Source organism: Mauremys mutica, unplaced genomic scaffold, assembly GCF_020497125.1.
Source record: "Mauremys mutica isolate MM-2020 ecotype Southern unplaced genomic scaffold, ASM2049712v1 000124F_np12_subseq_4991368:5084080_obj, whole genome shotgun sequence".
Taxonomy (NCBI): Eukaryota; Metazoa; Chordata; order Testudines; family Geoemydidae; genus Mauremys; species Mauremys mutica.
Window position 1 is genome coordinate 55,665 of NW_025422857.1, and position 27,424 is coordinate 83,088.

Below are 27,424 nucleotides of genomic sequence, written 5' to 3' on the forward strand. Positions count from 1 at the left end.
TGGGTTTGTTGTCTTTCTTCCAGCCTGTTTTCTTTTCTAGTTTGGCCAAAAGGTGGTTCCGAGTTTGGACAGGCAGTCGGGTTTATTCGAAAACGTAATGCACGTTTTGTTTCGTAACTTGTTCCAAATGTAGAACCCAGGTGGAGGTGGCTCTGAGCCACACGGTTAAGAAGTAGCAGAGATGGAAAATAGTAGCAATGATTAAATTGTAACTTTTCCTTTGAAGGCTCTGATCCAAAAAAGCCTTTAAGCACATGCTTAAGTAGCTTAAGTACCCCATTTATTTCCATAGGACGAGTCGTGTTACGGCTAAGTATGTTCTTAAATGGATTTGCTTGCATGGGCTCAGTTCTAGATCGGTTGTCAGTTACCCTGGTGCACCTGGGCACTGTCTCCATAGACGTGAATTTCACTGAGGGCAGAATCTGGCCCCCTCAAAGTGCAAGGCACATCGTGAATATCAAAACAGGCTTTTTACAGGTTATAGAAAAGTTACTAATGGAAAAATAATGAGCCTTCAGGAGTAAATTTTACAATTACAGGCTCCTGCAGACATCACACTGGTGAAAAACACTGAAGTCAATTGGGCTTCTCACGTGAGTAAAGCTACTCGTGTGCACTGGTGCTTATAGGAGTTTAACTGTGGCATCCATGGGCCTAATCCTCAGCTGGTATAAATTGACATTGCTCCACTGAAGTCCATGATTGTTTGTTTGTTTGTTTTTGTCTCATTGACTTCAATGGGAGCTAAATCAGACCTTGTACCTTAGTATTGCTATGTTTAAAATAAGATCGGTCCCAACTCCCCTGAACTGCACTCTTTGATTCTGACTGACTGGCATTCTGCAGAGGTCAGTTTGATTTCAGACTCTCTTGCTGGGAAATGCTTTCTTCCTTTTTAATTTCTTGTACGTTTGCATTTTGTAGTTGGTTTTCTTGCTCTAAGTGCTGCAAAGGAAATCCATTTGCAAAAACAAACACGAGAGAGACGTATAAAATAATCTTTAGGTAAAAAAAATGTAACCAGGTTCATTTGCATGGGAAGGGGAACTGGGCTGGATTGGGGAGATACGAGAGGATTTGAATAATGCAATTTTTTTTTTTTTTGTAATGGAAGGGAGACCAGGAATACATGCTGCATCTGAACCATCACGTATTAGGAGTCTGTTATAGCTCCCAAGCTAAGCAGGCAGAGACTGAGACAGAACTCAGATAGGAGACCTCTGGCGCGGCGTAAGGAACGATCATTGCAGTTCAGCATGGGATACTCTTCACTGGGAATGGGCAGCGAGGCAGGGCCCCGGCCCGGGGTTAAGGATGGTGCCTGTCTTTCAGACGTGAGGTTACACCAACATCCCAACTGCTTGTGGTTCTTCCAAGGGAGGGGATGTTAAACACGGATGTCCTGCCTTGCGGAATAGCATTTCGCCTCCCTGAATTCCTATGTTGGATATAGTATTCTGCACTTCCTGTCCTAAACTCTTGGCCAGGTCACTGTGTTTCATTCCAGGGCTAGCTGCCATTCAGTGGTGGGCTAGGAACTGATTTCAAAGTGCTTTGGGCTCCTTCCAGGTGGAAGCCGTGTTCTAGACGCCAGTTAGTGTCAGCCATAGAACTGGAAGCTGTCCCTGCAGATGGTTCTGTTCTCCTGCCGCTGTTCACGTGAAACTCCCATGGATGCCGATGATGGGCAGAAAGCTACATTTCACCCTGCAGGGATCTCTGCACATTTCACAAGTCCCTAATTAGCAAATTAACCCTCCCCGCACCCACAGTTGGCTTGTTAGCAGCATCCTCTTTTTACAGATGGGGAAATCAAGGCTGCCGGAAGTAACTCTCCTGGAGTCACTAAATGAGTTCAGAGCTGGGAGGAGAACCCAGGAGTCCTGACTGTGTGACCTTGGGCAAATCGCTTAAATTGCTCTGGGCCTCGGTTTCCTCTATGAAATGGGGAGAATTGATAGCGACTCTCCATGTGCAATAGGCTGGACGCAGGTGAGATTCTCTGGCCTGCGTTGTACAGGAGGTCAGAAGAGATGATCAGACAGTCCCTTCTGGCTCTAAAATCTCTGAACCCAGCAAGTCTGCCTTCACAAATGTCTCTTGAGCACTTTGAAATCCTAGCGTGGGTTGCGGCAGAGCTGTTGTTATGGCTCCTCTGTGCTTGTACAGCACCTAACATAATGAAAAAATAATCATATTATTCTTCCATCTGGCAGGCACACAGAGGCCCATGGCACTTTCTGCTTCCCGATCCCATCGGGGTGGGCTTAACTGTTCTCGGCCATCTCCCTCCCCACCCTACCCCCAGTGGCTCTGGCTTAGGCTGCTGCTTTGCCCACCCCCCATGTTGAGATGGTAGATAAGACTGTGGTTTGTGCTTTTATTTTTGCGCGGGTTTGTGCTGTTTGGCAGGAGTGCTACTCACTCACGCCAGCTTGGCTTTCTGGCAGTCTTCCCCTCCGCCCCCCGATAATGCTGCCTAGGATGGGGAATTGAGGATGGGCCTTGCTGCAGGCCGGCCTGCAGGGGAGAGTGGAAATGTCTCCCCGACCTGTCCTGGTCTGGCCGAGGCATCACCTCGGCCAGCAAAAGCAGGGTGGGTTCTAGTGCTGCATGCTGCCTTGAGGTCAAGGGCTAAAGGTCGTAGAGCTTAAGGTCAGAAGGGTTCTCGACAGGCCACTAAATCCCACCCCGCTGCCCCCCGCACCAAGACGAACAACTGGAACGAGACCAAAGTCTTACAGCACTGAGAAGACGAAACCGTCGCTGTGACGCTGCCAGCGTACCCGGGGCTGTGACACGCCACGTTACCACCTGCCCTTAGCGTGACGCACCTGGCTCTGTGTCCACAGGGGCCAGCCGCTTGGCACTCCCAGCCACGGGCATCACGCCGACTCCACTGTCCCTCTGCAAGATAGGGATAGAGCATCCCCCCCCTGGCATGCAATGCGAAACCAACAATAGTTTTGTCGGGTCAGTGCTTGTAATACTTGTATCTGATTCCAGGGAAGCAGAAACTCCTCTCCAATCCCTTCCCCTCTCCCTCCCCCTGTTTGTTTTCTCGAGGACGAGAGAGGGAGCAGAGTACAATAGCAGAAGCTGCGCTGCTCAGTGGAGCAAGTGAAATCCTGGTCCCACCAGAAAATGGCAAAACTCCCACTGATTTAGTGGGAGCCAGAACTCCTGGGTTCTACCTGCGGTTCTGCCGCTGGTTTGCAGCACGGGCAAGTCATTACCTCTCCTCTGCGTCAGTTTATTGGGCCTAATCTGCACTGAAGATGTTCGACCCGCGTAACTACGTTGGTAAAAGGTGTGACTATTCTGCCGATGTTGCTATGCCAATGAAATAAGAGCACCTCGCTCTTATTAAAACACTTTTCATGGGTGGCTCTCAAAGCCCTTTACAAAGGAGGTTAACATCATTTTACAGATGGGGAAACTGAGGCACAGGGAGAGGAAGTGGCTTCCCCAGACTCACCCCGCTGGCCAGTGGCAAAGATGCAAATAGAACCCAGGGGCTTGTCTACACGGTGCACGCCAGGGGAGTGTGAATCCTAATACATGCTGGCAATCCCCCTCTCCCCAGCAAATTTCTAGCACTTATGAATCTGAAGTACCTGACCCAAGGAGACACACTGAAGGCTCAAACCAGCAGGCAAAGTAAAAGAACTCAAAACTTTTATTTTTTTTAAAAATCTCATGATTTTTAAGCCAGTCTCCTGATTTTGGGGGCAGGAGGAGGGGCTGGGTCATGAGTTTTGAATGCCTGGGGTTGGTGATGCTGCAGCGGGACTGAGCTCCAGCCATAATCCTGGACTGAGCAATCAAGCATTCAGGGAATGGGTCTTTCGTTGCAAAATCAATGACATGACGACAGAGCAGAATTCTGGAGATGAAACACGTGTTTGGGCCCGTCTCTCATTAGAGATGCCAGGTGATTGGGCCACATCCGTCGGATAATAATTCCTAACTACCTCTTTTCATCATCAGATCTCACAGCACTTTACAAAGGAGCTGAGTAGCATGAGCCCCATTTTACAGAAGGGGAAACTGAGGCATAGAGAGGCAAAGTGACTTGCCCCGGTTCACCTAGAAAACCAGTAGCAGAGCCAGGACTAGACTCCAGGTCACCTAAATCCTAGCCCTATCTATTAGCCCTGGAAGCAGATCTGGGGCTCAAAGCATGAAGGATCTTTGGAGCTGGCATTTCTGGTTCAGTGGCTGTTTCTTTTGACATATGGATTCAGAAGACTGGACCAGGTCCTCCGCTGCTATAAATCAGTGTAACTCCATTGACCCCAGCTGTTAATTTGGCCCCTAAATGGGGCAAGTTCATTGCTGAGAGATGGGTTTCAAATTAGCACATAAACCTCTCCCTGGGCTTAGTTAGCAACCTCCTCCAATTTCCTCGGAAGGTGATCCGCGTTTTGCAGAAGGAAGCATTAGCCCTCGAAATAGCCAGCAGTTTTGTTTTTAATAAGAGAGACTCTTTTTTTAAATTGGGGGTTTTTTTTTTCCTTTGCAAGCCTTAGAGGCAACCAGCTTTTAATTCGGTGGTTTCCTCATTTCAGTCTCATAGGCAGAGCTTCAGGAACCTCTGACACTGCAATATCGCACTGCAGATATTCATCACAATCACAGCAGTTAAAAAAAAACAACCCCCCAAATAAGTAACTTCATTGCACATATTTTCTATACACACAGCACCTTCCAACCCAAAGCACTTTACGGACTGTACATCAATTTCAGTTGCACCCGATTGATATCGGGGCCCCGTACATAACAGAGCATGAGAGACAGTCCCTGCCTCAAAGCGCTGGCAGTCTAAATAGACAAGGCCGGTGGAGACTGGAAGGGGAAGCGTAAGTGAAGTCTCCTGCCCAACAGCAAGTCAGTGGCAGAGATGGGACTAGGACCCCGGTTTCTTGAATCCCTGTTCAGTGCGCTACATGTTAGACAGTGTCTCTGTTGTGTAGACATGCACCATTGAAATGCAGCCACCTCTGAGGTAGAAGAGAGCCAGAGTGCCAACTCCAAGCAAAATAAATAAAGGCTGAGATTCTTGCATATTCACCTGACTCCAGAAGTTGGGGCTGTCAGGCAAACACCCAGGTATGGTGAGATTCATGATAGAAGCTGGAGAATTGATAATACTGAGATAGGCATTGTATAATAGGAGGGTGAGGGGTGGGGTGTCATTTTTGTATCTAGGGCACTAATGCAACCCTGCCACCCGCTCCAAAAAGTGTCTCTTAAATGATTGCTCAGCATTTTCTTCTCTCACGAAATCCTTCCAACCCACTCTCAATGCGCTCGCTCTGGGCGTAAATAGGGGAGCCCATTCAAATGACCTGGCGCGTTTGCCTCTCAGCTCCTGGTTCCCTCCCTGCAGTGCTTGGGGGCTGGCGATTGCACCTTAAAAGCATGCGCAGCAGAGCTGCAAAGCCTCTGCTCCGTCATGAAGGCAGTTGGGAGCAGCAGTTGCTCATTCACCCGTCAGTCGCTATTGACCCGCCGAACCTTTCTTCGTAAACGGGCGCTTCCGAACGTGGTTTGGGTGGGAGCCGGGCCTGGCTCTGAGCGTGGGAGGAAAGGGGTTAAAACCCAAACTCTGGACTAAAATTTGCAGACCTCCCCTCCCAGCCTTTACAATGGGCCGACCAGACTCCCAGATCTTCCTTCCTCATTCCCTGCTAAAACAGTAGGTTCTTCGTCAACTACTCCTGCCCTAGGATGGGACTAAAAGTAAGGAGCACAGGCCCCCTCACCTCTGCTAAAAGCTGAGGGTCGCTCCGCTTTCTAACCATCGGAGTGAGGGTCTGGAACAGTCTCCCACTGGGAGCTGTGGGGACAAACCACTTCATTAGTTTGAAGAGAAAGCTGGACAGATTGTATGATGAGGTTGCTTGTGATGCTGGCGGCCAGGGCTCACTTCCAGTTGATGTCTTACGTATCTAAAGCTCAGGATTTCAGCCAGCTGCCGGCAGAGGTCAGGAAGGAATACCTCCCTCCTCCCAATATATTTTTTTGTCTCCCTCCTCTGAAGCATCAGAGATGGCCCCAGCTGGAGATGGGACCTGGGGCGGGGTGGGCCAGGGCTCTGAGATGGCACTGAGCATTTTCTCTCTTGGGGGCTTGACTGGCTGGGTCTTGCTCCCAGGCTGAGGGTCTCCCAGATCGCCACATGTGGGGTCGAGAAGGAGTTTTCCCCCAGATCAGATTGGCAGCGACCTTGGAGTTTTTTTCACCTTTCTCTCCAGCATGTGGGTCACTTGCCAGGATTATTTCTCTACCACTGCACGGGCCTCGGCCCCTCCTGTTCTCTGCCTGCGGCACAAAACGGTCTTGTCTCCTGTGTAGTGCTTTGATCTCCTGGCGGTGGCTGGGTTTGGTGGGTGGGTGGGGGCTGGCTGGCGTTGGTGGTCTGTGATGCACAGGTCAGACTAGATGGTCTGGGGAGTCACTTTTGGCCTTAAACTTTATGACTCCCTGGGTTGGGTGAGCAACGCTCCTCCTTCTCTGACACGCTGAGAGCGCCCCTTCCTCTTTCAATCTGCTATAACCACGGGCCTTAGTGTTGTGGTAGCCACTTGGCGGCTGATCAGTAGCGGCGCCCCCTGCTGGCAAACCCAGCCTGAGCGCAGAGCGGGCGGGCTGGATTCCCTTAATCTTGCCTTCCTGTTCATTTCACAGCTGTTCAGGGTGTAAATGACCCTTCTGCCCCCCCTGGATCCCAGACACTCCCATGAAACCAGGCCTCCTTGCTAAACATCTCGTCCCCTTCCCCCCCACCTCTGCCACCCACGCCCACGGGCCACCGCTGTGCTCTCTGCTGACAGAGAGCATGAGGCGTGGGGGAGGGGGATGTGTGGGAGTGGGGGCCGGGGAAGGGCTGACCACAGCATTTTATTAAAAGGGTTGAGGCTTGTGGGACTGGGGGAGGAAGCAGAAGCAAAATAACAAAAGAGTAAAAACGAGCGCGTAGGAGCCAGCGCAGCTGCAGCCTCTGCCTGATTTCCCATCTCAGCCCGGCAGCGTGCAAACCCCGTGAGATGCTGCCCGTGTGTGCGAAAGAGAGAATGGCGGGGGGGGGGGGCAAATCATTGTATTGAGAAACTTGCCACAGCTTATCGGCAGCGCGCTGCTTCCCGCTGATTTGTATCTTGCGATCCGAGAAAAAATAATTTGACTTGAACTCCTGGTGACTCAAATTGTGGTATTCAGGAGGCCCGGGTGTGCTAGATCGTGGGGGATTGTTTTCGAGAGGACATGGCCTCTGTGTTCATAGATTTGTCGATTTCAGGGGCAGAGGGGACTGTGAGGTCATGTATGCTGACCGGGCCCTCACGTTTCACCCAGATTCCCCTCTCTTGAGTCCAATAACTTCTTTGGGCTTGTCTACACTTAAAACACTGCAGCGATGCAGCCAAAGCACTTCAGTGAAGACACTGCCTACGCCGACAGGAAAAGCCCCCGTCGGCGGAAGTGATCTGCCTCCCCAAGAGGCGGTAGCAGGTCGACGGGAGAATTCTCCCATCCACCTAGTGCTATCTACACCAGGGCGTGGGTCAGTTTAACTGCACCGCTCAGAGGTGTGAGAGACGTTACACCAGCCTAATTTCCTAGCATCGACCAGGCCTTTGACTAAAGCAGAGCTGCTCAGACTGCGTCTCCTGAGCTGCAAGCGACTCTTTAATGTGTCGCCTGCGGCTCTTTGCAGGACATGATATTAAAACACCGTGTGATTTAATGATTAACTGATCTAAGTTATTAACCAATCAGGATGCTTTTCCTCTGTTATCAACCAATTGTAGTTGCTAAAATAGTAATACTTGGTCAGTGATTTTGCTGTGCGTATGTATATTTTTATTTATATATCTAATAGTAGATGAAACAATGATCACACGACTGACTCTTTTTTGGGGAATGTTGATCACTAATTTGGCTCCTGAACCCCTGAGGTCTGAGTACCGCTGGACTCTGAGGTTTTGTCTACCCTGGAACCGGAACGACAAAACTTCGGTCGTTCGGAGGTGTGAAAAAAACACTCCCCCGAACGACAAAAGTTTTGCTGACGAAAAGCGCCGGCGCGAACAGCGCTTTGTCGGCAGGAGCGCTCTCCTGCTGAAATGCAACGTTTTGGTTTTTATACCCAGGGAACTTCCTGTTTCTGGATATTTATCGGCATTGTCAGCGCTCTCCTGCTGACAAAGCTACCGCTGCTCATTGGAGGTGGAAGTTTTTTGTCGGTGGGAGAGCTCTCTCCTGCCGGTATATAGCGGCTACACTCCATGCCGGCTACACTCCGTGCCTTTCAGCTGTAGCTGTATCGCTAAAAGGTGCGTAGTGTTGACACACCCTGAAGCATATCTTTCAGGAAGACAAGGGGGCGAGGCGATATCTTTTATCACCAAGAGACAAGCTTTCGAGCTTACACGGAGCTCCTCTTCAGATCTGGGAAAGGTACTCAGTGTCACAGCTAAATACAAGACAGAACAGATTGTTTAGCATAAGTAGCACATATTCTAAGGGGAAGTGGCTAAATTAACACCTCTGCAGACATAGGACGAAAAAAGGGAGGAGTGAGTTAGTTACAGATAGTTTATTGTAATAAGCCGTAAATCCAGTGTCTTTATTAAGGCCGTGGTTTTTAGTGTCTAGCAAAACTATGAATTTAAGTTCCCAGGCTCATCTTTTCAAGGTGTTGTGCAGGTTTCCTTTGAGGATGAGCACTGAGAGGTCAGAGATGGAGTGATCACTTTGGGAAGAGTGTTCACCCACAGGGGACCGGGGTGGTTTTTTGTCTCTGGTCCTTTTTCTGGGCGAGTTCTTTTGAGAGTGTAGTGATTGTCTAGTTTTGCACACATAGTTATTGGGGCGTTTAATGCCGTAGAATGAGGTACACCATATGTTGTGATAGGCATGTTTGAGACCCCTCCATCTTGAAAAGTAGGGATCACCTCCCCCACCTTGTCTCTCTAATACCCTGGGACACACACGGCTACAACAACACTGCAAACACCAGTGGAAAATACCTTCCAGGAAGGCATGTGGTCTTGATCTGACAACATCAAGAAATGGAGCATCTACCACTCTCCTTGGGCATCTGTTCTAAGGGTTAATCACCTTCATTGTTAAGTATTGGTGCTGTATTTCTAATTTGAATTTGTCCAGCATCAGCTTCCATCCATGGGTCCCCGTTTATGCCTTTCTCCCCTAGATTAGAGTCCTTTAGTACCTGGTATTTTCACCCTGTGAAGGTGCTTTGACACCAGGATAAATCACTTTTCAAGTAAGACAATGTGTAATAATTGGAGATATACCTATCTCCTAGAACTGGAGGGGACCTCGAAAGGTCATCAAGTCCAGCCCCCTGCCTTCACTAGCAGGACCAAGTACTGATTTTTGCCCCAGATCCCTAAGTGGCCCCCTCAAGGATTGAACTCACAACCCTGGGTTTAGCAGGCTAATGCTCAAACTACTGAGCTAGCCCCTCCCTAAATCCTAGCCCTGTGGTCTGGTGCACAGGGCTAGGATTTAGAAGACTTGTGTTCTGTTCCCGCATCTGCAAATAATTTGTTGTGTGACTTTAGGCACATCACTTTCCTGCTTGGTGCCTCAGTTTCCCCCACACCCTTTGTCTGTTTACACTGTAAATTCTTTGGGGACGGGGACTTTTTCTTGCCAAGTGTACAGACGGTGCCTACCACCATGGGTCCCTGAACTTGGCTAGCCCTTGAGGTCCTGCTATAATGGGACAGACGTACAAGTGGTATAAAGGTCCCTGGCAGTGGTTCGGAGGCTGGGAAAGCGAGAACGAAAAGCTTTGGACTGTTTAATTAGAGAGGGGACAAACAAGAGGCATGAAAGAGAGAGAAAATGAAGAATGGAAGCGAGACGGTAGATCAGGCGCTCCTATTTATCCTTTCCTATAATATGTGGTCAAGGGATGTCCAGGGTCAGTGAAATGCAACATTTTGGGTTTTATACCCAGGGAACTTCCTGTTTCTGGATATTTATCGTAGCCAAGAGCTTAGAAGGATTCCAAAAAATAAATGGCCAAACTTTTTTTTTCATGGAGAATGAGCATAGCCGCAGTTCCATTACACGGGGTAAATGCTTCATAGGAGTAATCCCCATGCTTCAGGGCATGAGTCAATCACAGACTGTCTGGGGTCAGGAAGACCTTCTCTCTTATGGGAAAGTACGGCATGATTTTTCAGTATGGGGGTTTATAGACTTTCCGCTGAAGCTGCTAGTGCTGAGGGGCAGGAGATAATGGCCCATTGCTCTGACTCAGAATGGGCTGAGAACTTTTACTGCAATTAGTGGGAATTTGCATGAGGATTCATCTCCCCCCCCCCCCCCGTGAGATGAGTAACAATCACTTATTTATTATCGCCCCTATTTGACCCTGGGAGAAGCTGAAGTCGAGAGATCTTAAACAACGCACCCAAAGTGGCCATGACAAATTAGCAGCGGAGCTGGGACTGGAAACCAGGAGCCCTGGCTCCCCCTTCTCAGCTAACTGCTAGACCCATTCTGCTGTTCCTATAGTTGTACGGTGCTGCTGGCTGCTCGCTCGAGGAAAGAAGGGGTCACATCTCATTCTGTTGCAAAGCAACAAGTACTTTTGTAAGCAGCAAACAATTGGAAGAGGATGGTCTTGTGGTTAAGGCAGTAGGCGCGTACTCGGAAGATTGAGGTTCAACGCTGAATGCTGCTACTGACTGCAGAGTTATTTAGGGCCAGACTATCAAGTCCTCAGTTCTTCCCTTTGGGGCCAGAGAATTAACAATGCCCGAGAGCTGCCGTTGTGACGCACACAGGTCACAGTAGGCTGCCCTCTTTGGCAAATCTGTCCCTTGATTTCTCTCAGTCCCTCCATCTGTAAAATGGGGTGATTGCCTCTTTAGAATGTCAGCTCTATGTGTCTGTACAGTGCCTGGCGCAGCGGGGCTCCGATTTCAGGTCGGGCCTCTAGGCGTTACCTCAGTACAGATGGTCATAGCCCTCTACCATGTCACTGGACACGAATACAGAGATTGGAGGTGGCTGGTCTTCTGGAGCTGGTTTGTTCTGAGATCTCTTGTTTTCAGCTACTTATCAAAACCCACATTCTATTTTGAAATGAATATATTGGGGGGGGGAGGTCACGTTCAGAAACTGTCGAGATTTTCTGTTTTCCAAGCAAGGTTCCTGTTGGGGAGGAGATTAATTACAAACAGCTTTTCTGCTGCATCAGACTTCCTGAAAGGCTGTGAAATATTTGGGGTGGAAAAATAGATCTCGGTGCTGTTTCTTTCTGCCATTACCATCTGTTCGGGGAGGGAGCTAACACATTATTTCCCCCTCCCCCCCGTCCCTGCAATGAGCTGTTGCCATCAATAGACCGTGCCTTGCGAACACGGGGCGAGGTGGAGAAAGGATCGCGCCTTATGCACGTAAAAGTTCCCTTTCGCTGTGGCGGGTTGAGCCCGGCGCGGCCGTTCAGCGAGATGGTGCTGAAAATGCAGCAGCGTGGCTACCGGTTGCCCTCCTGCACCTCGGCAGCTTTCGGTGCACACAGCTCGCCTCCCTGCCTCAGCATGCGCGGGCTCTGTGGTTTTGGCAGTTCCTTTGTTAATTTCAGCTTGACTTCTGATTCACCGGGGGGAAGGAACAGGTGTGCAAGGCAGGGACCGCTCCGGAAGGAGCTCGGGGAGCTGAGCGCTGGAAAATCCGGCCACAGGTGTCCTGGTGGGAGCTGCAGTACCTTTGACTGCGTCCGTCTTTGGGACAGAATCTGGTCTGCTACAAGTGCCTCAAAACCCATTGTCTCCTGAGGCACAAATCCGGTCCGCTCTATCCCAACACAGGCCAGTAATTAACTCCCACCGCCTGACCCTTGGTATGGAATATACAAGGAATCAACATGCAATAGGCATAAATCCTGCAGGGCCTATTCATTATTTCTGTTACAGTGGTGCAGAGAGGCCGCACGGCGCCAGGTGCTGTACATAGTCCTAGTAAGAGCTCAATGGACAAGACAGACCAAGGTATCGTTATCCAGATGGGGAGCTGACACGGATTAAGGCCACTCATCTCTTGAGAATCTGGCCCTTCCTTTGAGCGGCAATCTCTTGAAAACTCGGCCAGGTACCTTGATCAAGGAGCCTCCGGAGTCCCAATTTAGGGTGTGTCTGCACAGCACCTAGACACCCGTGGCTGGCCCGGGCCAGCTGACCTGGGCTTGCGGGGCTCAGGCTGCGGGACCGTTTCACTGCTGTGTAGACAAGCTCTGAAACCCTCCCCCCTCGCAGCGTCCTACAGCCTGAGCCAGGACGTCTACACAGCAACGAAACTGCCCCGCTTGCCATGTCGACATACCCAGAGTGTCTTAACTGCAAGGCATCCTAAGCTATGCAGGGCAAATCCCACCCAGGCCAGGGTTTCAGCACTAGCCCGCTATCTTTTTTGAAGCGCACCGTGCTTCCTCTTGTTCCCGGTGGTTTGAAAAAAAAATTCCAAGCTTGATCCAGATGCCTGACATTGATCGGTGCTGGAACTAATCCTACACTACCTGGGTTTCAGAAACCTCATGCATGGCTGCTCCACTGCAGCTGCCTTCAAAAAGAGAAACCTTTCCCCCTTCCTGGTAGCATCCAGGGCTTGCAGTTGCTTGGAAGGTGTCATCTAGAAAACTTAATTCCCACCCCCTCCCCTTTCCCTGCGAGGTTCCTCTGTGCTGGGAGCTCGAGCTCAGAAACCTGGCCCTGGTGCTTGCCTGGGCTGTTTGGGGTCTTGGCAGGCTGTGCCATTATTGATGATCGTTCACGGAGCGTTGCTAAGGGCACCCTACGCCGCTCTCATGAGGTGCTGAGTGCAGCCTGAAATCGGTGCTCAGAACCACGCAGGATTTGGTTTGGGGGAGGTCTGAGCCGCTGTGCACAGCAGCTTTCGGGAGGGGGCTGCACGGGGCCCGAGTGAATCTATAGGGCACCAGGATCGGGGAGGAAGATGGTTCAGGCACAAGGGGAGACAGGGCATGAAGGTCACTGCAGGGCGGGCTTGTGGGTGGCCACAGGGCTGGGTGTTGCTGGGGAGGCTGTTTCAAGAGGGCAGCTCGGACGCTGGCATCCAGCTGAGAGCGGGAGGGTCGGTCACAGGGGCGAGGATGCAGAGGAGAATTGGGGATGGATCTGGACCCAGCGGTGACGCAGGCCCGTTGCAGCGGCCAGTCAGCGAGAAGCCCAGGGCAGAACTACCCCAGGGCAGAGCCAGAGGAAGCGCTGAGTTTGCATGGGGGTAGCAGAAAGCCCGATTGGCTCCCGGGGTCTCTCCGGGGACTGGGCGGAGGAAGATCAGCGTCCGTGTAGGATGGGGTGTTCTGGAAGGAAGTTCATGCCTTGGGGTGGGACCCAGGAGGACGAGTCCGCTTGGAGAGAGGCCCGGGGGTGAGGCGGTGGTGATGTTTCTTGGGCCACTGCAATAAGCCGAGTATTGGGGGTTGAGTGTCCCCGATCCAGGCACAGGGGCTCTGGGGACCCTCGCCCAGGCGGGGCTCACCTATCGCCGCCCACAATCTGCAGCGGAACGCTCTGGCGAGGGGGGAAGACGGGAAGGAGGCGCCTCAGCACCCTCCCTGCACAGCTTCTGGGCATCGTCCCGCTCGTCGCTGGAGGTGTGGCACCCACCTCGTAGGTTAAAGAACCACACGCCTTTCTGAGCCGCCTGCACCGGGTGGGCCCCCCGAGAGGTTGGTCACCCTGGTTAGGCGGTGGGGGATTTTTTTTTTCTTTTCGCTCTTGCTTCTAAAATAAGCCTCCGCTTGCAGCCACACACACACCCAGGGGGCCTTTTCTTCTTAACCAGCCTTTATTTGAAACACTCACTTTTCCTGTCTTCAGAAGCACAAACCTCACACAACTCTCTTCTGCCGCCACCGACATGTGCCCCCACTCTCAGCCCCGGCCTTCGCCTCCCCTTACAGGAACCGGTTCATTTCTTTGCTGACATTTGCGAGGCCAAAATCCCGGTGCCCCGGCTTGGGACGGCGCCAGTCTCTTATGTCATGCCCCAGTGTGCCAGGCAGTGGTGGGGGAGGGCAGGGGCGAGTCCTGCTTTGCCAGGCCTGGGCTGCTTTTCGTTTGATTTGCATTGCTAGTGATTGAGCTGGAGAAGAGAGTTTCCGCTCTTTGATCTCTGAGGGGCAGAAGGTTAGTTTGGAGGAAGGGAAGGTTACACACACGGCAGGGCTTTTTCTGACCGGCTCACCTGCCGTTGCCAGTGCGGGACCCGCCCCAGCAGGGCCTGGTGGGCTGGGTTGGGTTTTTTGTTTTGGAAGGCAGCAGAAGAGCGAGGGCATGGCAGGTTCCCACCCTGTGCTAAAACACGGGCTCCGAATGGTCACACTATTTCGGGTCTGAAATGTTCATGGGGCTGCGGGCAAATGTCGGGCATCCGGGCGGCTGTTCGGGCGTCAGTGAGAGAGGACAAAGTGCTGGCAACTTTCTGGCCTGTGTGAGATCAGCCAGCCTAGAAATCCCCTCTCCACCTCACCTTGCCTTCCACTGCAGCGTGGCCTCGTGGTTGGAGCGATTGGGACTTCGGAGAAGTCCTGTGGCCTATGTTGGCGAGGACGTCAAGCCAGATGATCACAGTGGTCCCTACGACTTTAGAGTTTGTGGAGTGGGGCACTGGAGACCTGGGTTCTCTTCTCGGCTTGGCTGCTGGGTGATTTTGGGCATGCCAGGCCTCAGTTTCCCAAACTTTAAAATGGGGAGAATGAACCTGACCTCCTCTGTAAAGTGCTTGGAGATCTAGAGATGAGACGAGCTAGGAGTGAGGATTGTTTGTTATTCGTGGGTCTCTTTCTTTCACACCCAGCCTGTTGCATCTTCAGTGTGAGCCCGTCTCTGTCCTGCTGTATGTCACAGGGTTCTATGCACCGCGGTCACCCCCTGGCTTAGAGAGTAGGGGTGGCTTTAGGGGGATGGATTCCCAGCTCTGCCACTGGTTCGCTCTGTGACCTTGGGCAAGTTGGCAAGGGGTATGTCTCCTCAGCAGCGAATCTCAGAGCCCCCATCTGCCGAGTGGGGACAACGATGTTGCCTTGTCCTGCTGCGGGCAGGGGATTAGTTTCCTCATTTTGCAGAAGGACAGGGAAGGTGGAAAGGTTAAGTGACATGACCAAGGCCCCAGAGACCGCTGCTGCCAGCGGTGGGATCGGTGGTCCCTTAATGAGGTTATTAAGGGTCCGACTCCGGCGCCTGTTGAAATCAATGGGAGGCTTGGTTGGGGGAGAAGGGGGCTGCTGCTGCTCTCATGAGCTGACCCTGGTGGGGCCAGAGGAGCAGGCTCAGCAGCTGGGAGGGGTCTCGTAACAGCCCTAGCGCCACCAGCCATAGGTCTGACAGCACAGCCACAAACCCTCCCCCAAACCGAGGGGCCGCAGGCTTTATGGATCCCAGAGGCGTCCACCTCTGGGCAGGAGCGGGTCTGACCGGCCTCCTTCAGGAAACGTCAGGGCTGGCTGCATGTCCCTAGCGATCCGTACCCACGGCAAGGTGCATGTTCAGGGCTCTCTCCGCGAGGCTGGCTAGGGACTGGACGCCAGCTGGGATCGATGCCGAGTTCCCCACCCCCTAGAAGAACCGGGGAGCATGTGAGTTTCAGGACACCGGGGAGCTCCAGGAAGTGTAGCTGCTGGGCTGACAGAGGAGAGCTATAGACGGTTCCCTGCTGCCTTCTAGGGCTCACGAGGGTTTCCTCTGCGTGCGCCTCGTGCCCATTGTTCACAGAATCCTTCCAGTCGGATCCTTCAGGGCCCTTCGTTTCATCGCCTGTCACTCCCGCCGGCCGCACGTCAGAACAAACAATCGCCCCCTCGCAGGGGGATCTGTCCTGTGAACGCTGGAGTGAAAACAACCCCTGATTCTTTAGGGGTGGCGGGAGGGGGGGGGACCTGTCCGCTGCTGTTACATGAGCCATCTCCCAGGTCCCCTCGGTGTCACAGTCACTCAGCTCAACACGGCCGCTCTCTCGCGCCCGGCCTGACAGCCCCTCGGTAACCTCACGAGACAGGTTCTCCCTTCACATCAACATAGCGAATCTGGGTTTTTTAAAGGCAACACGGAAGTTGTTGGGGAGACTTCCATGCGTTGACGACGTTGGCAGGGCCGCGGGAAAGGCGTTGACGGGGACGGCAGCCCGGCGGGAGGGAAGAGTCGTCGTTTTCCTGTTGCATTGTTGTTTGTTTGATGGGAAAGCCAGGAGGCCTGGGTTCCCTCCTTGCTTGCTAGGCGACCTTGGGCAAGTCGCTCAACCTTCTTAGAGCCCTGGGCTTGGTTTGTAAAGGGAGCTGAGCACCTGCTGTCTGCGTTTGTCTGGCCCTATCCTGCACTATGATTTATAATGTGGGTGATGGTGCTGCAAGGTGCATGTTCAGGGCTCTCTCCGCGAGGCTGGCTAGGGACGGGACGCCAGCTGGGATCGATGTCGAGTTCCTCACCCCCTAGAAGACCAGGACTCCGTTGAGCTAAGGTCTGGTTAAACCCAGAACAAAAGGCCAGTCTCTGCCCCAAAGAGCATCCAACCAGAGTACAGGACCGGAGACAACCGCTGGGTACAGACAGCCTGGCCTCTGCTGGTCGGTGTGATGAGTAGCGGCCTCGGCTCGTTTAGTTCTAACCTTGTTCTGATGATCTGTGTTAACGCGCTTCACTCGGGCTATAGGATCGCAGGCCCTGGGGGGGAGATCAGATGGACGTGAGCCCTAGAGCTCTCCCGGGGCCTTCCCCAGGCTCCCAGACATCCCTCTGCTAGCAGGGTCCAGCACCTGCCCCCGTCTCCCATGGCAGTTGGCTCTGATCTGCCCTGGCCATGGCCCCTCACAGTTGAGGGTCACAGCGGCTCAGCAGAGCCGGGGCGGGGGGCTCTCCCTGTCCCCAGCGGGGCCGTCTCCATGAGGGGTCGCTTTATGCCTTGCCCTGCTGTCTCGCCCTGTGTTAGGGTGAACCTGGCGCTGGCCTATACCGAGCTGACCGAAGAGCTGTGCCAGCTGCGGACCCTCAGCTCCCTGCAGAGCCAGATCCTCCGGACGCTGCTGCAGGAGCAGGCCATCAACGGCGGTGAGCACGTTCCCGGGGGCGAGGGGTTTGCGCGGGCTCGGTTCTTCCAAGGGGGAGCGGCACCGTCCCCCTCGACCAGAAGGGCCCGGAGTTTGGGATCTGAAAGGGGAGAGGGGCTGGAGAGGGATGCAGAGCCCCGAGGTCAGGCTGTCACCCCGTCACCCGTTCCCTGGGACCTCCCTGCTACCCTTCCTGTGCGCCTCAGGCCCGGAAGTGCCTCCTCTAGGGGCGGAAGAGGAGCTGGCTCTCAAGGGCCTGGATTCCACCCTTGGCCTCTTTCTGTGATCGGGACGGTCCCGGTGCCTGCGTAGGCTGAGCTGGTCCCTGCCCGGCGGTACCACCCCCAGGGCACTGCTCTCTGTGCTGCGCGTGCACATTGCGGGGGGGCGGTGTCCCCTTGCTGACTTGCTTGTCTTTGTCCCGTTGCTTTGCAGGCCAGAGGCACTCCCCGCTCTCGCAGCGCCGCTCCCCGGCGCCGCCCTGCCCGCCCCCGGCTCAGCAAGGCCGGCCCCCGGTCCCCCAGTGCCAGTCTCCCGCGCTGCAGCGGCGGTCTCCTGTCCCCCCCAGCCAGTCCCCCGCCCAGCAGCGCCGCTCCCCGGCGCCCCCTGCATGCCAGTCCCCTGCCCAGCAGCGCTGCTCCCCGGCGCCCCCCCCGAGCCAGTCCCCCGCCCAGCAGCGCCGCTCCCCGGCCCCCTCCTGCCCGTCCCCCGCCTCCCAGCACCGGGCGCCCCCCGCCAGCGAGAGGAACATGATGGATCTGGGGTACTCGAAGCCCCCAAGCCACCACATCAAAGCCAGCTTCCAGGGGCGTCGCAGCTACTCGGAGGTGAGCGACGCTGCCGTCTACCGGCAGAGCCACTCCCTGTGGCTGCAGCCCGAAGCCTCCACGCTGCCAAAGCACCGTCCCTATGGCGAGGTTTACATCGGGGGGGCTGGCGGGCCCGGGAGCACCAGGGATGCCTTCGAGGAGCACCTGCGCTTCGAGAAGCAGTCCTCGGACGAAGACGAGTGGAGCGTCCCCAGCCCCCCTAGTCCCGAGGTGGGAGCCATCCGCTGCGCCTCTTTCTGTGCCGGCTTCCCCATCCCCGACTCCACCACGCACCGGACAGCTGCCTCCTACTCCAGGGCTGAGCACGCGCAGTCCTGGCCGTCGATCAACGTAAGCGATAGCCCCCGTTACTACCTAACCCACTGCTTATCCCGCTGCGAGCTTCTTTGCAGCAGTGCCACCTCCAGCCTGGTCTGGGATGGCCTAGCTGAACCCCCGGACGCGGGGATGTTTGGCCTCTTTTCTCAGTAATGGGTCTGACCCAGAATGTAGGACCCAGGGAGGAAGAGGAGTGGTGGTCCTGTGGCTAAGGATGGGGAGAGCTCCATTCAGGTCCTGGCTCTGCCGCTGCCGAGCTGTGTGACCTTGGGGAAGTCACTTAACCACTGTGTGCCTCAGTTTCCCCATCAGTAAAATGGGGGGGGGGCTGTGATACTTTCCTACCTTGTGAGGATCAGTCCAGTCCATGGCTGAGGCAGTTGGTTACTGTGGTGCTGGAGGCCTCAGGAAAGCCTGTAACCAAATAAGGAATGTGGGGAACTTTGGCTTCCAACCTTGGGCTGAGCTGTGCCTGGTGGACCCCAGCTGTTGACAGCAAGTGCTGGGAGAGGCACCCGCTAGTGACTGAGGGGAGCTGACACCTGCGACTCTGCGTCCTTGAAAGCTGCCAGGAGGGGGAGGGTGGGGCATAACCCCCCAAGGAGTGGGTTGAAATTAATGAGGGGGGAATTCAGGCTGAAGGTCCCAGCAAAGCCTGCGGAGGGGGAGACCTGGTGGGCTGCAGAACAGTCTCCCGGGGCCGTGAATTGGGGCTGCTCCAGTGACTTCAGTGGAACTCTGCTGATCATCATCAGCTGGGCTTCCGGCCCCACAGCTCTGGGGAGGGACCTGGGACTCTCCTTTCAGCAGAAAGGTCATTTCTTGCCCCTTCTTGCCCCGCAGCTGCTGATGGAGACGGTGGATTCCGACATCCGAAGCTGCCCCCTCTGCCAGCTGGCGTTCCCCATCGGCTACCCGGACGATGCTTTGATAAAGCACATTGATTCGCACCTGGAGAACAGTAAGATCTGAGGCTCCTCGTCCCGACTTCCTTACAGCCCTGGCTCCCTTTGGATGCTGCATGAAAACGTGGGGAGCAACACGGCTCCCTAAATACCTCCAAATCTTCAGTAGCTGCAGGAAAGACTGAACTGTAAGAGACTCGCCTCTCCCTCTTCCCCTCCCTCACATTGGTTTTAAGTGGGTTTCTCCCCCCACCCCCGGTGCCCCCAGGATCTGCAATACCTGGCGATGCTTGTGCCAGACGGGGGGACGCTCCGGTCCAGGCACTGGCGGAGGGCAGACCCGTCGGTGGTGGCTTCTTACAGAGGGTGTTGCTTGTCGTTTACTCCTGCTTCCTTTACAGCTCTGGCTGTGTCATTTGGTTTCTCTGGATGATCTCAGGGAGGATTGATGGAGGATGGAGCCCCCCCCCCCACACCCCCACTCTGAAAGCTGCTTCGGTGAGAGGCACAGAGTTTCCATGCACCTGTCTGCGGGAATCTCGGTGCAGTTTGAGTCTCTCCCCCCAGGGGTTTAATTGTTACAGGGCGGTTGGTTCTCTTCAGCTTTGGTCACTGTTGGGTCCCCGAGAGCTTTCAAACCAACCTGCCTTGGCCTTTGGCTGCTAGTTCAAGCATCTTTCCAGTCCACCACCCCTTGTCTCAGTGACGCTGATGAGAAAGGAAACCCACTTTCTAGAGGTGTAGCATGGACATCCTATAATATTGCACTGAACTTCCTGTCGGCTAGGGGCCGTATCCTGGCCTCCTCAAAGTCAACGGCTAGTTTTGTCATTGACTCCGGCGGCGCCTAGCTACGTCCCTGGTGTATTTCTATTCTCTTCGACGTACCGTTGACTCCTCCTTCATCCTGACACGTTGCTTTGAGTAGCTAGTTACCGTGTAGCAAGGATCCTCTCTGTGTCCCGCGTCGTGGTCACGCCCTCACCTTGCCCGCAGTCCCGTGACGGCCTGTGACACTGGCGTGACGGCATCGTGTTAATTCCACAGCAGTCACCTGCGTGGGTCCACGATCCACTGTCTCTCTCCGGCCTTACTAAGCACCTTTGCGTGGTACTGATCTACGCCAATCCCATTCAGACTGGCCAGCTGCCCCCTTTTCCCCCGCGGGGACTGTCTCAATGGACCTACCTGGAGTCATTCGTTCATCAGAAGTGCCCGTACGGTGAAGATGTTTTTCCTAGCAGGACCCAGAGACTGTTTTTGTGCTGGGCAAACCCCCACTCCTTTGTCATTCGCCAGGGTGCTGATGAAACTAGCAGCTGTAGCAGTGCTGCTCTGGGTAGGCGTCGGCTGTTCCTCTGGGCCAGATCCTTGGCTGGTGGCATTCGTCCAAACTCTGGGTCGGGGAAGGGAAGGAAGAGAATCTCGCTCGTTCTTGGCAGCGCTGTGGGCTGGGAGGTGGCGTTCGCCCTCCGGCATTGGAGTGGAAAATGTAATTAATAACGAACCGGCCCTTTCACCCCAATGCTCTGCCTAGAGATGAGCCGAAACCACTAACAGTTAATCTGGAGCGACCAGATCCCTGGCATTTCAAGGGGTATTCAGATGCAGGGTTTGGGCCCCACTCTCAAATTGTGCTGGGGAGTGGGTGTGGTGTGAAATTGGTTTACTTAGGGTGAGGATTCTCCGGGCCCACGGGGAATCCCGAGCTCCTTGTCTGAGGAAACTCTCAGAAGGGGAGGGCTTGTCCATACTTGAAGGTTAATGCAGATTAAAGCACAGTGTAAATGGAAAGTGTATTAGTTGTTCCCGATTAACCCCCATGCATGGAGCCTTTTATTCCACAACAAGAGTGCCCCGTTCTCGTTTCGTTTCACTCCGGCGTGTTAAGCTGACCGGGGACAAGGCTGGAATACGAGGATCCACAAATGGAACAATTCCACAGTTCCGTGGAATTGTTCCATTTGTGGATCCTCGTATTCCAGCCTTGGATTGTGGGGTTTGTCCGTGGAACTGAGAGACCCCTGGAATTTAGAGGTTTCCAAATTGCCATAAGGAGGGTTTGTGATTTAACAAGGATCAGAGCAGGGCCAGCCTGTGGCTCGGGTGACCTGGGGGCTGGCTGGCGTGACGACTAGCCTCTGAGCCCACATGTTGGGTGGCCAAGGGGTGCGTTACCGACTGATGGTGCTGGCGATCCGGGGTGGACGGATGCCGGAATTATAGGACCATGAATTTACTGACGGGCTTGATGCAGAAATCACTGGGTGCGGCGCTCTGGCCTGCGTTATGTGTAACTGACACACAAGCCACCCGGGTGTGGGTCTGCGCAGGCGCGTGGATCATTTTGATCCCTTCTGGCCTTAATGGGTGTGTCTGCACCGCAGATAAACTCCCGTGGCTGGCCCGTGGCACCTGACTCGGGCTTGGGCTGTGGGGCTAGAAAGCTGTAGTGTCGACGCCTGGGATCCTCCACCCTTGTGGGGTCCCGGAGCCTGCACCCCGGCCTAACGCCAGACAGTTACAGTACAGTCTTATAGCCCTGCAGCCTGGGTGTTTCATCGCAGTGTCGACGTACCCGAAGTCTATGAATCAGAGAGCAATTCCAGACGCTTCCAAGCAGCGCTGACGCCGGTGCCCCCGTGTGAGGTGCCCGAGTCTAACGGGGACGTGGGCCTTGGGGAAAACGCATGCAAACCGGTTTTGTGCATTCTGGGGAGGTGGGGGCTAACACCCCGCCACTCATGGCTCCCCCTGCCCCCCCCATATCTCATGTCGTGCTGCATCTCGTGGCGTTGGGCAAGCAGGGCCCAATCCTGCGAGATTGCAGAAAAATTCCAAGCAGGCTCTGAGCACCCTCAAGTCCCACAGACGTCAGCGGGGGCTGAAAGGGCCGGGGTCTCTTTGGAAGGCCAGCTGGCATGAATCGGTGTAGCCCCTCTGACGGCAACGGGGCCACGCCGATTTACGCAGACAGAGGAGCCGGCCCCGTCCTCCTTGGCTGGTGCATCGCTCCTTTCCATGCTCACCCACCAGCTGTGGATCACAGGCAAGGACAAGGCAGAGGATTCCAGCCATATTGAAGTCATGTCACTTTAAGGGGGAGGGGCCAGCACTTGGGGGGGAGGAGTCAAGGGCTAGAGACGTGCCCGCGAGCAATTTAATTTCCCCACGACTGACACCACTTGTCCCACATCCACATGAAATCTACCTCAGAGCCAACGAGACGCAGACATAATGGAGAGGGGAGACTGGGCGGGGCCACCCGGGTCCGTCTCCAGGGCTCTGACGCGTTCTGCATTGCGGCGCCAAGTCTGGCGTGACAACGCCCGGCTCCGTGCGAAGAGCCCAGCGCTACCCCTCCCCCATGCGTGGTCTGCAGCGAGCTCTCGCTGTGTCATTTATTGTCGGCTGCTCCGGGCCTGTTACTTCCACCCCCCCCCACACCCGCGCCCCGGTCTAGTCCAACAATCCAAAGCGGAAATACGTGATGTGATATAATCTCCGCCCCTCTCCCAACCGAGCACCCAATCGGGAGATCCAAGCGGCCTGTCAGTCATTGTTCTGTGCTGCATGCTCTTGACTGACCCAACAAACACGAGCCCCTGAGAACCCCAGCTCAGGGGAACGTGGAGAGACATTGGTCTGTATGTATCTTCCTTTTGTGTATGTTCTCTTTGAAGAGATCCTGTGCTCTGTGAAACAGAATAAGTCGAATAAAAGTTACCTATAGACTGAAGCATCAGTTGGCAGCCAAAATCTCTTCTCTTTTGGGCGTGTGGGTCAGTGCTGGCTTGTTCACTTTTGCAGTTAAATTCCCCGGGATAACATAATCCGCTTGGTCGGGGACAATGTGTTGGTCTAGTACTTGGAGTAGAGGATTGGGAGTCAGGACACTTGGGTTCTATTCCTGGCTTTTGGAGGGAGCGTGGTCTAGTGGTTAGAACAGAAGACTGGGTGCCAGGACTCCTGGATTCTATTTTTTAACTTGTGGGGGAGAGGACATATGGTCTAATGGACAGAGCCAGGCACAGGACTCCTGGGTTCTGCTTCCAGCTCTGGCAAGGAGTGAAGGGCTTCCCAAACTTTTGATAGAGGGAGCCACCCCTTAACAGATAAATTGTTTGTTTCATGACCCCTCCGCCTGCCTCTCCTTTTCATGATCACAGCTCAAGCCCATCTCTAGCTGTCAGGGAGGTTATATCACTGGAGAGGGAAAGGGAATGGGCCTGATTCACTCCCAGCTTACACTGGAATCAAACTACTAACTCCACAGAGGTCCGTGGAGTTACGTGAAGTGAGCACTGGATCAGGCTTCAGCGGGGTGGGCTGGAACCTGATTCACCATGTGAGAACAGCTGGTTCATGAGGGTCTGTCTTGGCTATGTTAGCGTGGGGTGAATTTTTATGGTCTCCGGGACTTAGCAAGAGGTGGCCATAAACTGGAAACCCCTTCCTGAGAAAAAGTTTACTTTGTTTAATTTTCTGTCCCGAATGAAAAGTCAAAAATGTAAAAAAAATTTGCAGGAAGGGAGGGATTTCCAGATAAAATCTGTATGGGGAGAACCACAACAGAATCTTTTGGCTTCCCCGAGGCTTGCTTGTGAAGACTGTTGTCAATTTCACTTTCCCCCAGCAGGCGGCATGTGAAATTGAGAAGCGTCTTCCGGGGGATCCGTCTTTTCAATTTTCCACCAGAGAAAATCAAAAAATGTTCAGCAACGTTGACATTTTCCACCTTAGTACAACAACAGAACCCTGATCTCAGGTACCACCCTAATACAAACAATAAAACCAGGTCTCCACTAAAAAGATAGCTCGACCCAGCTACGTTGCTCCGGTACAGACAGCGCTAGATTCTCCCACCGCTGTAATGACGTCTGCACTGACACGTGACAGCGGTGCCGATATAGCAGTTTAAGTGTCGACGTAGCCTAATAACCTTCCCTGCTTGGAAGTGTTGTGGATCATGGGGAAGAATCCTGCAGACCAATCTTGGTGCGGGTGTGGGAAACAGAGGCACCGAAATCAGGCTCAAGTTCACGCAGCTGGTGAGTGGAGTGGCAGAGGTGGGAATCGAATCCGCACCGCTTCCCTCTCACCCAGGGCTGGGGAATGGACCAGCTCATGTGTTTTCGCCACGACACAGACCTGATGTTAGGATCGCAGGCCAGGGAAGGTGAATGAGTTGAAGCGACCTCGTAACCGGGCCCTACGGAGGCCTGATTCACATCGTGGCTGGATTGTTTCAGATTTACTGCGGTGTTTTCACAACAGTAAGATTAGAACCACGGTGGCGGGGGTGGGAGGGAAATAGGACAATCAAAAGCAAAAGCAAAAGCTTTGCAAGTCCCCGGGCACTTAGGTGGGACGCCTGTGTGAGAATGCTCCCTGCATTACCTCCTCCGGCCCTGCCATGCGCCCCCACCGCTGGATTGGGACCTTTCACATCCCCGGGGGGGGCGGGGGGGGGAAGAGGCACGATAAAAAAAATCCATGGGAAACATGCTGACTACTCCAGACGCTCCCCCTGCCCCCCCCCCCCCATTTCACTTCTATACTAGCATGAGGCATTGATCCAGAGCCCACTGAAGTCAATGACGGGAAAAGCTGCTGGGCGGTAGATTTCCCCTCCCACGTTACCCAGCCCGGCTTTTCCAGCCCTTTCAATGGAACCCCACTCCCCATGGCGGGTGGGGGGTGGGGGGAGAATGGGGCTGAATCGGGGCACGGCGGCGCCCCCTGGAGTTGATTGGGGGGAACTGCAGCATGGCACGGTTTTGGTGCTCGGGGTTGCAATTCAGGATGCCGGGGTCCTGCTGTGCTTTAAGAAACGCAGCCAGAGCCCTCGTAAATCGCTGCTGCTTTTCAAGACTGAAGTGTGGTCGTCAGGGTACTTCCCTAGGAGCGTATCCACTTCCAAGCAGGGATATTATTATTACTTGTACCACAGTAGCACTAGAGGCAGGGGTGGAGATCGGGGCCTCAGGATGCCAGGTGTTGTACCAGCACATAGTAAGAGAGAGTCTCTGGCCCCAGATGCTTACAGTCTAAATAGACAAGACCGACAAAGGATGGGATGAGATCAGAGGCCCAGGCTGGAGAAGTGACTAAAATCCCACAGTAGATAGCACCCAGGTGGCTTGACTCTTCGCCAGTGCCCTATTTACAGCCCCGTACCTTGGCTTGAGATTGGGCCTTTTCAGCTGCAAAGAGGAGAGACTGACCCACCACAACAAAGAAACAAGCTACTGTTTATAGCACAGCTCAGTGGTCACTTCCACTTGCAAAATGCCGACTGTGCAACTGCCAGCCGCACGATAGCGCACCCTCAGCATTTGCATGTGCATCACTTCACACGGGCGGTGGAATGAACCCCCCTCCTTGCACGCATCGTTTGCACTAATCAGGTACGCTCGGCCCCAGCTCCCTGATTTCAGCAAACAAATCCCTGTGGGACCTGCAGGGATGCAGCATTTCACAATGGATTGCAAATTGGGCGGGCACGTTTTTCTGGAAAGGGCGTTGGATATCTAGACTGGGACGGGGGACAGGAAAGGTTCCGGCCTTCAGATCTCTGAATCTGAACCCACGGGACAAAGGTGCACATGAATTCCTGTCCTCTTTGGGGGAGAATAAAGCACTTTGCTCTGCAGCTGAAGAGGCGATAAGCATAAAAACACAAGCCCCAAGACCAGGGCAGATATGAGGCTACAAAGCACATAGTGGTTGAAACCACAGAGGAAGCGTGTAGCAAACAAGATGTTTGGTAAGCAAAATACCAAGCGAAACAGAGGCGATGGAGGAGAGAATATGCCTGAAGAAAGAACATGGAGAGAGAAAGCCAGATCCCCAGCCGGTGTAAACCAACCTAGCGCTATTTAAGTCAATGGACCAGATTCCCAGCTAGTATAAATCGGTGTTGCTGCCTTGAAGTCAATGGAGTGACACCGATCTACACCAGCTGGGGATCTGAGTGAAAGCCTCATGCTGTTGAATTCAATGGGAAAACTCTTGAGGCTTTCCACCCTCGTCCATAATAATATCAAGCTTAGCCAAAGTCTACTGCAGCCAATGTAGAGACTCCATTGACTTCAATGGGCTTTGAATTGGGCAGGTCGGTAGCATCCAGGTAAGTCTGAAGGAACCACAAGAAGATGGAAATACCTACTGGGTTAATAAATGTTTCTTCTGCAGGAACAATGCCTGAGCAGAAATTACAAACAGACGCGAACTCCTGGATGGGGGCTGAACAAAATTGTGACTTTTGTGTTGCACAAAATTGGGAAATTTCCATTTTTCATTCTGATTCGGGACGAAAGGAAACGTTAGACTTCCCCACAGAATGGGAGTTCTGCATTTTGACCAGCTCTCGTCCTGACACTATTGAAAATCTGGCTCTTACTTCGGTTTGGTCAAATGGAAAGTCAGTGGGACTTCACGCTCCTAGCTGACGCAGGGGCTGCCTACACGGCAGTGGGACGGTAGAGACTGGCACTTTACTCTAGCTAGCCGAAATACCAAGAGCACTGAAGCCATGGCAGCCTGGGCTAGCCACCCGAATTCCTGCACAGGCTCCTGCGTACTCTGGCAGCTCGCCCGGGCTACAGCTCATGCTGCCATGGCTTCTCTGCTATTGGTGCCTGAGTCACTTAGATGAAAGCTAGTTCAGGTCTGGCTACAAAAGCTGCAATCACAGTGCAGCGTTAAGAGTCTTTGGTGCATTGGAAAACTGTCCCCTCAGTGCTTGAATGGGAGCTGAGCTCTTCGGGAACTCCGGCCCCGATGCTGGGTGCTGAGCAGTGCTAAGTCCGGCCTTGAGCTCTGTGCAAAACAGAGCATCATGTGGATGATACTTTCCACTCTTTTTCCCCCTCTCTTTGTTTCAGCCCCTCTCTTTGTTTCAGCCCCCACATGAGAAGGCTTCTGCTGGGCTCAGCTCTTCTTTGGTGAGAGCAACTTTGTGAACAGGCAGCGAAACCTGCGACGCAGTCTAGGTTAACACTCCTGAACGGCGACATCAGAAATAGGGTGTGACGCTTTCTTGGTGGCACCCAAAACCTTAGCTTGCTGTGTCGCCGCCCTGCCTCAGCGCGAGAGAGATTTGCCAGCGCCAAACTGGGGCTGACAACTTCCTGTCCCCGCGATCTGTTAGCCACCCAAATCAACTGCTCAAAACTCTGCCCTTCATGCTGTTCTCTTTACCTTATGCTTTCCTCTGTTCTATCCCCTTCACCCAAAATAAACAAGAAAAAAAC

At 53.7% G+C, this 27,424-nt stretch overlaps 1 protein-coding gene across 1 annotated transcript in view; it reads left to right on the forward strand.

Annotated features, from left to right (window-relative positions):
* Positions 1–21,183, forward strand: part of LOC123356974 (TANK-binding kinase 1-binding protein 1-like) — a 54,531-nt gene extending 33,348 nt beyond the window's left edge. Inside the window, exons 8-10 of the mRNA XM_045000228.1 lie at positions 16,996–17,114; positions 17,549–18,273; positions 19,105–21,183. Coding sequence (XP_044856163.1) covers positions 16,996–17,114; positions 17,549–18,273; positions 19,105–19,233 — 973 coding nt within the window. The 3' untranslated portion in view covers positions 19,234–21,183. The remainder of the gene's footprint in view (positions 1–16,995; positions 17,115–17,548; positions 18,274–19,104) is intronic.
* The last annotated feature ends 6,241 nt before the right edge of the window (positions 21,184–27,424 follow it).